General features: G+C 31.1%; 1 protein-coding gene across 1 annotated transcript; it reads left to right on the top strand.

Annotated features, from left to right (window-relative positions):
- The first annotated feature begins 22 nt into the window (after positions 1-22).
- LOC148619352 (D-beta-hydroxybutyrate dehydrogenase, mitochondrial-like) lies at positions 23-7,479 on the top strand. The gene is made up of 7 exons (XM_088579165.1): positions 23-119; positions 1,034-1,296; positions 1,814-2,011; positions 2,809-2,961; positions 3,438-3,631; positions 4,360-4,596; positions 7,229-7,479. Exons 2-7 carry the CDS (start codon positions 1,044-1,046, stop codon positions 7,331-7,333), a joined length of 1,140 nt encoding a protein of 379 aa, XP_088435291.1. The 5' UTR covers positions 23-119; positions 1,034-1,043; the 3' UTR covers positions 7,334-7,479.
- Positions 7,480-12,376: the final 4,897 nt, after the last annotated feature.

Raw genomic sequence — 12,376 nt, 5'->3', positions numbered from 1 at the left:
GTTCATATAAGATTTGTACTTTGTTGACTTCCGGTTACTTTCACTTTAACATTAATGGGTTGCGATACCTGTATTTCTACACGTTTATGTTCTGTCTGTCAGTTGTAAGATTCAAAACAGTAGGTGTATATACGATGAGTCTACATTTCTTTAGAAATGCTGGGTGTTTATACTTAGTTGATCTTTGTCCTAATTGAACTAGTGTTCCTTTACAATAGGATAGGTTAGGATATTTATCAATTATGGACTTTTTATGAAGTCAATGCATTATATATGGACTTGTTCAGATTATATTGACTGAGGACGAAGCCTGAGGCTAATATAATCTAACAGTAAATAACAGGACCATATAAATAAGGTATTGACTGAGTGAAAGTCCTTAATTTATATATTACATATGTAGATAATGTATTTTCTTTTTGTCTGCTTTGTCTGCGGCGCTTCTGATATCATTGGAAGGATTTATATCCAGATCTAAATTTAGAAGTATAGCATCAATATACATATGAATAGAAACACAGTGTTAAATATACATATTAATAGAAACATAGCATTAATATCTTTAAAAGTAGAAACAAATTGGCTTCATGTATATGGAATGTCCTTTGCATCATGTGATCATAATAATGAAGCAATGAACAAAGAAGTATGTTATACCATATGTAATGCAATAGAAGATCTTTCCAATCAAGAAGCCTCATGGGCTTTAGTTTTCAACAATCACTACAATTTTGTATTACAAAAAACACAAGACATATGTTACCATTTGCAGATTAAGACAATCTTAATTAGAACTAGCTCTTTGTTCACTGAATGTGGGAAACCAGTGAATGAACAACAAGAGCTAGTTTAAATTGTAGATTGAGATTAAGGTAAACCAACATCAGGGTCCAATTAAAGGCATTTATTTTAAGGGAGAGTCTAGATCTTACCATCTGTCATCTGAATAAAGACTTAGACCCCATTGGGCAACTCCATCTAATCAAAGTCTTGTAATGATCAATTATATTTCTGTATTTGTTTGTATTCTTAGAACAGAGACAATGCTGTCACAAATAGATCGACTGAGGAGTTACCTTGGGATGGGAATCCAGAAATTTCTTGGACTACAAGCATTTGAAATTGCTTATTTGGGGATGCTAGCTGTATTGCCTTGGATTGTTGTACAGCCACTTGTATACAGAACAATCTTGTCTATAGCTGCACTCATCATACTGAATGTTATCTACCAAAAACTTACTTTTAGAAAAGTCAATGTAGAGAATAAATTTGTATTTATTACTGGATGTGATTCAGGTATAACTTATTAAGATTTCAACTACTTTTGCTTTGCATAATTAATAAAACCTATACAAATTTTTTGTAAGTATTTGCTTCAATATTAACGTACATCTGTGCATGTGCCAATACTCTACCAGGAAATAGATGAATTATTAAGTCAACAAGTGCCATATTAGATTTGTTTGAAGAGGGAACAACGTCAATGTTCATAGAACCATTTAAATTTTGAAGGATGAAGAACGGAGACCAAACCTGGGAAACTGTTGAAAGGATGGCCGAAGACCATCACCAATGGAGATCCTTGTTGCTACCCTACATGCAAACAGGCATAACGGGCAATGATGATGATGATGATTAAGTAACAAGTGCCGTATTAGATTTATTTGAAGAAGGAATAACGTCAATATTCATAGAATCATTTAAATTTTATCAACACTACATTAATATGTGCAAATAAGATTTAACTATGAGATAATTTATAATCTTATGCTTTTTGATAACAAATTAATTACTGCAATGTTCTGATTTATAGGGTTTGGAAATGGTGCAGCCAGGCGACTTTGTGGTGAAGGCTTCTCAGTTCTTGCTGGATGTTTAAGTTTAGATAGTCCAGGTGCAAAGAAACTTAGATCTGAGTATCCTAAGGTGCAGTTGGTACAGTTAGACATAACAGATGACACCAGTGTAGAAAAGGCTGTAACTGATGTGACAAAAACTGTCAAAGATACAGGTTTATATTTTTCTGAGAATCAAATAACTAAAGATTAACCAACACCTGTTTTATATGTAATAATGTGTCTGAAGTTTAAGTATATACATGTACATAAACAATGTTGATACATACATCATATGCATCAACACTATTTATACCCTAGTCCAAGAGGAGTTAAGACAGTATTGTGATCCTTGTGTTCATTATTCACAGATTTGGTTTTCACTTAAAAGATAATATAGAATTTAAACAACCATTCAACCTAATGATGATAATTGTTTCAAACTTTACACAGGTCTTTGGACCAAAAACATGTAGCATATAATACTTTAATTTTGATTTTAGTGGTTTCCACTTTACCTTTGACTTACATTCCTTTTTGCCTCGAAAATTAGAAACTTCTGGGTTTAAAAACAAATTTTTGTGATAACCTGATAAACTGTCTTTATTTTTTTTTATTATATGCCAGTCTGATGTACAAGTATTATGGTATTATTCTGTGTTCATCTATATGTCAATCTGTCAATATGTCATTCTGTTCAGTCACAACTGGTTGGTGACTCAAAATTCATTCAAGGGGTTTGTTAATAATCCATGGGACAATGTGTGTTCATCATGAAAAGAAGCTACCTTTCATTTTGTTGATGTGCTAAAAAAAATTTGGTATGGAGTTCACACCACAAAAAGATGGATGAGCCTAGAATATAAAGCTGTAAGTGTTCAAAACAAAATCCAAACTTCTAATCTAAACAATGGTTTAGATACTGATTGCCATTAATTTATAAATAGAGGTGCTTTTTTACAATATTAAACAGGATTATGGGCCTTGATCAACAATGCTGGTGTGTATGGTGTTGGGGATGTAGAGTTCTCTCCCTTGGATGAGTACAGACGTCTTGCTGAAGTGAACTTGTTTGGGCTCGTTCGAGTGACCAAACAGTTTTTGCCATTAATTCGAAAATCAAAAGGTATTGTATGTTGAATCCAATAAAGAACAGTCTAAACTATACAGAAGATAAAAACAAGTTACTGGTTGTATTTTATCAATATCATTATTAATTTAACTACAATTATGCTTTACTGGTACAACTTTGGTGTAGTCAATACCCTCCTCAGAATAGTGGACACACTTGAGGTATGCTGACTGAGTTACCCCTATGTGTCTAGAGCTTACAGTTAGCCACTTGTAGATCATTTTGATTGACATAATAAAAAATATAAGATGAGATATTGTTGTGCTCCAAAAGAGCAAAAAAAACTTACATTATCTTTAAATGTATTGAAACAGCTCCCTTGGCTGAATTGGAACTATGGGTTGTATCTATAAAAAAAAACCAGAAAAACAGGTACATGTAGAAAAATACTGTAAATAATCTATGATTGAAAACATCCTATTAAGTTGAATGTGTTGAATTGTATTGATATCTTTCCTATATCTGAACAGGAAGGATAGTAAATGTGACAAGTAACAAAGGGAAGATAGGGATACCTTGTAACTCAGCATTCTGTATGACAAAGTATGGACAGGAAGGTTTTACTGACGCTCTCAGGATGGAGATGAGAAAGTTTGGTATAGATGTCATCACTGTGGAACCTGGTAACTTTACTGCTTCTACTTCAATGCTTACCAAAAATACGGTACGAATTATAACAGATGTTCTTACCTTACCACCTTTTTCAATTAATGGTAAATCCTTGTTAAATAAGTTGAGGCTTAGTTGAAAAAGATTAAAATGGAGTCCTATCATATTTTTTATATAGATAATTTTCTTATGGGTAATAATAGGAAGTCATAATTGGAAGTTCAGATGATATGAAACACTGCTTGCTATGAAACTGACACCATACAACTGGAAGCAAGGATACATAATTGGTAGTTTAATTGCAGAATCATCAATTTCAAAGTTCATTTCACATTGATTTTATAAAATATCAGCAAAAAATGTTTAAGACTATACATAAACTGCTTCAGCTAATTTTTCTATTAATATCTGGAGATAATTACTGAATAACAAAGGTATAACTTTTTATTTAATAATGAATGCTTCATCAGCATGTGAAAGCATTGACTGTTGCATATTTTTAATGAAGTGTGCTGCTGCAGTAAAAATTTGACATGTTCCTCTAATTTAATTTCATCAGTGTCAAAAGTGTCCATGATGGTGAACACCATTTTGATTATATTTTATTTATTTTTAGAAATGCAATACACAGCAGTAAATAAACATGGGCTTTGTTCTTATAAATACCAGTAACTAGAATGCTTTTCATTGACTCTTGAAACATCATGTGTAAAGCCAATTATAGAATGAGATTAGCATGTTTTAATGATATGCACAGTAAATGCAATTACTTATTTATATCAGGTAGGACAATATGAAGCAGAATTAAATAAGATGTGGCAGAGCAGTAACAAAGAAGTAAAGGACACATATGGAAAGCAGTACATTGATGGGATGTACAAGTCAGTTACAGATTACATGTCTAATTCCTCCAATACCATGGGTCCTGTTGTAGATAGTATAGAACTCGCTGTTGTATCTAAACATCCAAATACAAGATATCTGGTTGATGGCGGCAATGGATTTGTTGATCCGGATAATGTAAGTTTATCTGGTTGATGGGGGCAATGGATTTGTTGATCCGGATAATGTAAGTTTATCTGGTTCAATGAGAAAACAGAGACACCCATAGATGGAAAACAATGTTGTCTGGCATATTTTTTTTTATAATTTTGTTTGTTTGTTTGTTTTTTTTCATTTTTTTTACTAATTTTATGGTATATAGATGATACTGTACTCCCACTCACTGAGTTGGTGGTATATTGGAATCACCAATTTGTCCATCCTTCAGTTCAAATTTTGTTGCAATTATCTTGTCTCCGTGTCTTTGAATGAATGGATTGTACTCAAATTTCCTGTGTAGCATTATATAGATGGGGCATACATTGTACCTTGTAAGTAATTTTGATTGCTGTATGATATCAATTTCTTGTGTAATGGGACTTTGCCATTTTTCACTATATGAAATGATAGAGAAAATTTTTGTCGCAGAAATCTCAGTTCCCCATGGATCGATTTATTTCAAATTTGGTGTGTAGCTTTATAGTCATAAGTTTAAACTAACTGTAAAAGTGGAGGGTATCCCTTCAAGTTTTATCCTTCTTTTATCTAAGATATGGAGAAAATCTTCATTTATGTCCTCAAAATAGTTTAAAATTACTGACATTACAGACACGCCTTGAACTGCCTCTTATCTTGACCTTCATCATGAAATTGACAAAAAAGGAAAGTTGATGACTTTGATTTCCCCATAGCCAACTATCCTTTAATATGTTGTAATTTTCAAGCTGATACAGCATACAGGGTTATTGTCTTGCAGCTCATTCACTTTTCTAGATTCTGTGACTATTTATTTTTATTCTAGTTTAACCTCAGCAGCTTAAGCAGAAGCTATGTAAACAATGTGGCTCTATTAAGTCATCGTTCCTAAAGTTTTACAGTTTTCATCATGACCTCACTGACCCATTTGGGGTAACTATTTCTAATATGACAAAACTGATGTCTTCCCTCTTTCATTGAAATAATTTCTCAATAAGCAGCAGAGCAGGTTTCTTGCAAAAAGAAGAAATTGTGCATCCTTCTGGAGTACTTGAGTTCCCCCCGGTTTTCAATGAGATTCTTGCTGGTCATTTTTCTGTGTTCTTTTTTAGTTGAATTGTGTAGTACAATTTGTTCTTTTTCTGTTGTCCTGACATTGTTTTGTATAGGTGTAACTTATCCTTCTGGTGTACCTGACATTGTTTTGTTGAGGATTTTCCCCTTGTTTGTAACTTGTCACTTTGGTGTTTCTGACATTGTTTTGTTTAGGAATTTCCCTTGTTTGTAACTTCTCATTTTGGTGTTCCTGACATAATTTTGTTTAGGACTTACCACTTGTTTTAACTTGTCCTTTTGGTGTTCCTGACATTGTATTGTTCAAGAATTTCCCCTTGTTTGTAACTTGTCCTTTTGGTGTTCCTGACATTGTATTGTTCAAGAATTTCCCCTTGTTTGTAACTTGTCCTTTTGGTGATCATGACATTGTTTTCTTCAAGAATTTCCCCTTGTTTGTACCTTTAGTATTGCTACTCAGAAAAAAATACTGAGAACCTAAGAACTTTGTAAGAGTAATATTTTTTAGAAAGTAAAGCTTTTGATATCAATCATTCATACTTTTTAGTTACAAGATTATAAAATGTTGGGTTGTGATATAACCCTCAACACATCAAGTATTAAACCCAGTAATTATACTCCCACAAAGTTTGTGGAGTATAGAGGTTTTACCCTTTCTGTCTCTCCATCTGTCCTAACTTTTTATCAGCTTGCAGCACTGTTATCAAACTTTGTGGGATGTAATACATGTACAACCATTTGGAGATGTGCATACTATCAGGAATTAAAGTTTGCACAAAAATTGTAGAAATGATGGCTGTTGATCATAGGTATTTTTTAAAATAACTTGGTCTCATGTGCTGTCCACAACTCCTCTTTAACAACTGGCAGGATTGTTATGAAACTTAATTGGGTGTTAATTTACTGTGTGGAGATGTGCATATTTTCAGGAATTAATGTTAGGACAAACATTGTAGAAATGATGGCTGTTGGAACTTAGGCAATTTTTGGCAAAATTTGGTCTGATGCATTGTTGGCACTCCTCCGTAACAACTTGCAGGATTGTTATGAAACATGATAGAGTGTTTGATTACCATATGGAGATGTGCATATTGTCAGGAACTTATGATCGGACAACTATTGTAGAAAAAAATGGCTGTTGTAACTTAATCATTTTCAGCAAATTTTGGTATGATGTGTTGTCCACAAATCCTTCTTAAAACTTGTATGATTGTAATGCAACTCAATGGTTATCATTTGGAGATGTGCATATTATCAGGAATTAGTCATGTTGTGTTATTGTGTTGTCAGCAAAAATAGTACTGATTGCTGTTTGGAGTTTGGTGTTTAACAAATGGTAGCAAATTGTGAGTCAAAGGTGCAGTCTATCCACCATAAACATCGTGTCCAATATGAATTGTATGTCCCCATTGGTCTCTAAATGTACAGGGTTCAACAGGCTGTGGAGGGGTATTAGTCCCATTAGGGCCAATGTCTAGTTGTCCATGTGTTTTGTAGCAATTCTTTTTTAAATGATTTTCAACTTGTATATTTATATAATTTTTTTTGTTCTTGTTTTCAGCTACTGATTCGACTTGGTAATTTCCTACCAGAAGGCATTATATATTACTTCATAGATAAAGCATATAACTCGGGTAAACCCTTGCCAAAGGAGAAAACTGAATAGTTAGACATTGGACTTACTGAACTTATGTTGTAATGTGATTCTGTCTCTTATAATTTATTTCATTTTTAATAATTTATTAACCTATTTACCACTTATTGTAATTAGCAATATTTCTTATGTACATGTATTAAATGGTCATTTTTCTATTGGATTGTTCCTTTTATTTCAGCACATGATTTAACGTTAGTGTGTGTTTAAACCAATTAATCTTCCCATCACAAATTGTTGACACATTTTTTATATGAATAGGCGTATGAAACAACATTCAACATCAAAGCTGTTTTTATTTGGACCTAAGAAATGACATGGTGTAATGCATTTACAAAGAGCCAGGTTCTGTACACATTCTTTTAAAGACAATATGTACAAAAACATAACATTAACGAATCTGTAACAAACTATCTATACCATGTGACCTAAATATCACCTGTTGGAAATAATTATTGAATCTATAAATGAGATTCTTGTACATTGAATTATAAATCCTTATAAGATACTGGATTTTTGAAGGCAATAAAAAAAGTGATAAGCAGGACTCGCATTAATTTCAATTAAGTTTGTACATCAAAATGTATTTATTATAAAAAAAAAACTTTTCAGCTGTAACAAACAAGAAAACGTTATCACATTGTTTTTTCTATCATTATTTTATCTTATTTATGGAAAGGTATCTCTTTATCTGTACAACAGACCAAAATTCATTTCATTATCAAACTGACATATCAAGATCACATGGTACAAGCTACTGTATCAATACTGTATTGTGGTACATGATTTGTATTTTTTATATTACACTACCAAAGACTACAAGAATAAAAATTTGTCAGAAGGTATGAAATGATATATCATTAAAGGACCATGCCTTAACCAGGAAAAAAGTATGGTGTGCCATTTGTAACATATTGATGGGTTTATACTACTTTATGGAATGCAAAAACAATGCTGAAAATCTATACTCACAACAAAAGGCATAAAAATTCGTAGAAATCAGAAATAAAAAATAATTTGTCTACACTTATGGGATATCAATATTCATAACTACTTTAATATAGCTGTTTACATGTGTAAATGATAACATGACTAAGATTAGATGAGAAATTTTTCCAAAGTATTTTACAAAATAATGCTTATTACATTTTTCAAAATGGATTTCTGAGACATAATAAGGACATAAGCATAACACTATATCCATCATTCAACCAACTCTTAGATTGTTCACATGATCCATTGTAATTGTTTAAAATAATTGAACAGTCTACAAATGGAAAAGTTGTTGTCAATAAACCATCTGGTCATAATTACCAGGAAATATTGGGGAAACAATCATTTCCTTTTCTAACTGTAATTAAGAAAAATGATTAAAAAAAGAAATATGCTATTAAAATGAACTGCTTAAATAAGAGGAAAGTTGTTGAAGAATGGAAATTATTAATCTTATTGATTTAATTGAAAGGGAATGTGAAGAAAACAAGTAAAATGGTTAGGATAATCAGTAGCATAAAGCTATGGGATATAATCCGAATTGTAAAACAAGTATGAAAATTAAGAGAACAGAAAATGTTTGTATGGAGCCTAGAAAACTAAGGGAGAAAACTCATGTTAAGTAGCTGAGGTGACAGTGTGTAGTATGTAATTGCAAACATTATGTTTTAAAATCCAAACCAACATAAAGTTCCAAATCTTTCTAATTATAATATAACACGGACAACACGTGTAAAAAGAAATCACTGGGAAAACAAAGCTATAACGATACAAACTACTAACAAGGTTGATCACATGATAAGAATACTGTTAAACACTCATGGTACATATGTACAGGATCAACAATATTCAAATATTTGTACATATGTGTAAATAATATCTGTACATATATGTAATTAATGGAAGTTATTGTCATGTTAGTTCAGTTATTGTCATTTAATTCTATTTACACATTTTCAATGTTTCCCTTCTCCCTGAAAATGTCACTACCATGAAAACGTGACAAATGAAATGGGAGTTTCAAGTCTAAACAGAAAGAAACTATTTAATTTGTTTGGTTCATACCAACATTATTACTTAATCATGTTTGGAAAAAACTCTTATAAAGGAGCGATTTTAACTACTGCAAAGTGTCTGGAGTGCAAAAATAACTGCACTATTTCATTATTTGGCAAGTTAGTAACAAATATCAGCATCAAATGTATATACAACACTATCATATCTAGGGTTTAACACTGGTCAACGTATATGTCAGTCCACTCATGTCATGCAACAGAACTTTGATCTAGACAAAAACTAACATAACAATAATATATTAATTTAGAAAATATGTTCAATCTTCAATATACACACATCAAAATACAACAATTTTCAGACCAAATTCTTAAACTCTACTTTACAGAGAGATACACATGCAATAAGCTTACAAAAAGCATTTTATGTTATTTTTACTGTTGATTTTAAATTTCGCAAATATTCAAATATAATTTTGACAATTTCTTAATATACAGTAGTATCACATGAAGGAATTATAAAATTATAAACAGACAGGACATTCCGTCAATAAGCTTTATAGACCTAAATGTTTTCTATTGAACAGTGCAATCAAATCAAGACCCTTTTTTACTGTGAATTATTTGTCTTGGTTACTATATAACCATTAATTTAAAAAGTAGTACACTAGAATGGGGGAAAATAACTATCAATATACCAAAAATGTTCCAGAAATAGTGATAATTTACACACAATAATTTCTGAATTTACAGTCATCAAGTGACAGTCTCTTTAAGAATCAGGCAGTAGGTGAAACATGGTAGACAAAACCCACCATTTTGAAAACTTAAATTTGACTGTTAACATCATCAGAATCACGAAAAAAGGCAAGATTTTCCATATCACTTTGGTAAATTGAGATATAATTTCATTGAAATGCACTGAAAATGAACATTTCAAGGGCAGATGACTCAGTCAAAAACCTCATTCTTCTAACATAATCACTGAAAAATTCTTAGCAAATCAAATGATGCAGATTTCAAATAGAGAAAGTATCCTTGAGTGATATTATATTTTCAGATTGTTGGTTTTTTTTTACATGCATGTTTCTGATTTTTCCCATTTTGCCTGATTCTTACAAAAAATTACACTTATAATCATTTCACTGAAGTAAAAGCAAAAAATGAAGAAACAACAATAATCAAGGCACAAAGTGCACTTAGGGCATGAGCAACTTTTTATGACTAAACAATTAATTTATTAGAAAGGAAACAATATTAATTGGCACTTCTACCAGATTATGAAGAAAATCACATTTTTACATTTGACAACATGTGAATGTCTTTTCAATAAGCAAGTCAAAACAATTTAATCTAAATCTATTTATAAATGGTCCAAACCACAGGAGTTTATCACAGTTATTATATCGATACCTTTAAGTAGCATGCTCATATGTACAGACTGTTCCTGAATAAATTTTTTTAATTTTTAGCAAATTGATTTTAAGGTATATCAAATGACAATCACTATTCCTAACCTATTCATGCAAAGATACAGGTAAGGAATATCCAATAACGATAAAATATTAGTAACCAGTGTTTAAAATCATTAAATCTTACAAAAAAAAATCTATTCTACGAAAAAAATCATTCATTACTATGGCACAAAAATCTGTACACATCTATCGGAAGCTCAAAAAACAAATTGTTTATTTTACTAACATTGGACACATTAAATTATATATATTTGTATGCAAACATGCACTTCTTTAATCCTTCAAAAATCATTTTAACAAACTGTACAAAATTTAACTTATAAAGAAACTACTTTGAAGATCCTATCTCTACTAATGACCTAATTGAAAGACATGATAAGACCAGTAATGCCCAATCTGACCTAATAAGACCAACAGTGACTGAAGTTTTCTTCTATATTAATAAAAACATAACAAGTCTAAGGGCTGTTCACCAATGAAAAGTTTATAGATGTTAAAATCTCACACTGATAATCAATTTCAGATCAAGATCTGAAAAAAAAAAAAGAATTTTGTAGGAACATTATTTTTCAAGCTCATTTAATCATCATGAAAATAGCCAAAATAAGTACACTTCTAATATTAATAGGTCAACAGTATTTTTATTCATTCTGTTCTACATTAAATTTGAAGGTGTATCTAAAAAATATTAAAATACAAATCTGAAGTAAAAACTACTAGTAAATTAGTTTTAGTTTATCAACTTGGCACTACCTCCCCCTTAAAAGTCAGAACAGTAAGTAGTTCTCTAACTAAGAATCATGCAAATTCTGTAATATGTGATACACCAAAGAAAGACTACACATTTATATTTTTGTTATTAAGTTGCTATATATGTCTGTATGATGAAATGGATATAAATCATTCATTCAAATCTGTCTGCTCTTAGAAGATAATTCACATTGAAAACCCAATGGTTTCTATTATATTTTAATGTCATTTATAGAGTTATCTCCCTTAATTTTGAATTCTAAAATACATTCTCTATAATTTTTATCTCCTAATTAATTTCGTTTACTACAACATTTTAAACAAAATATCAAAATAAAAATATGTAGGCTTTCCAACTATAAATCACATTTTGCATGATTCTTATCTGGAGTGCAACTTAATTAGTAATAGATGCAGGCAATGAAGTTCTTTACATTAAAACAGAAACATGAAGATGTATAAAGAACATATGGAATGAGGGACTACGTAGGCAAAGTGGTAATACCAGTTTTGGGGAATGTTTTAGTAGCTAGAGTGAGCATTACTTAGCTGACAACCAACCATACAATATCTAGTCTACATCAAATTATCTGTAATCTTCATGACTTATAACAATATATCAAATTCAGAAAATGATAGGAATAAATTTCCCTACATGTAAGGAGATTAAGAAAAAAAGAAGAAATTAATAAAGCTGGTGAAGGTATTATGAGTAAGCAACTGAACCTAATACAATACCCACTGAATCAAAAACTGAAGTTCTTACTGTTGTATTGAAGCTGGCAGTTACTTTAAAGTCAAACTAATTGGGTAATTACTCACAC

This window comes from Perna viridis, chromosome 4 (assembly GCF_037379345.1).
Source record: "Perna viridis isolate PV_CMFRI_1.1 ecotype Kerala chromosome 4, ASM3737934v1, whole genome shotgun sequence".
NCBI lineage: Eukaryota > Metazoa > Mollusca > Bivalvia > Mytilida > Mytilidae > Perna > Perna viridis.
Note: the sequence above shows the minus strand (reverse complement) of the source record. Positions and strands in the feature narration are given on the sequence as shown.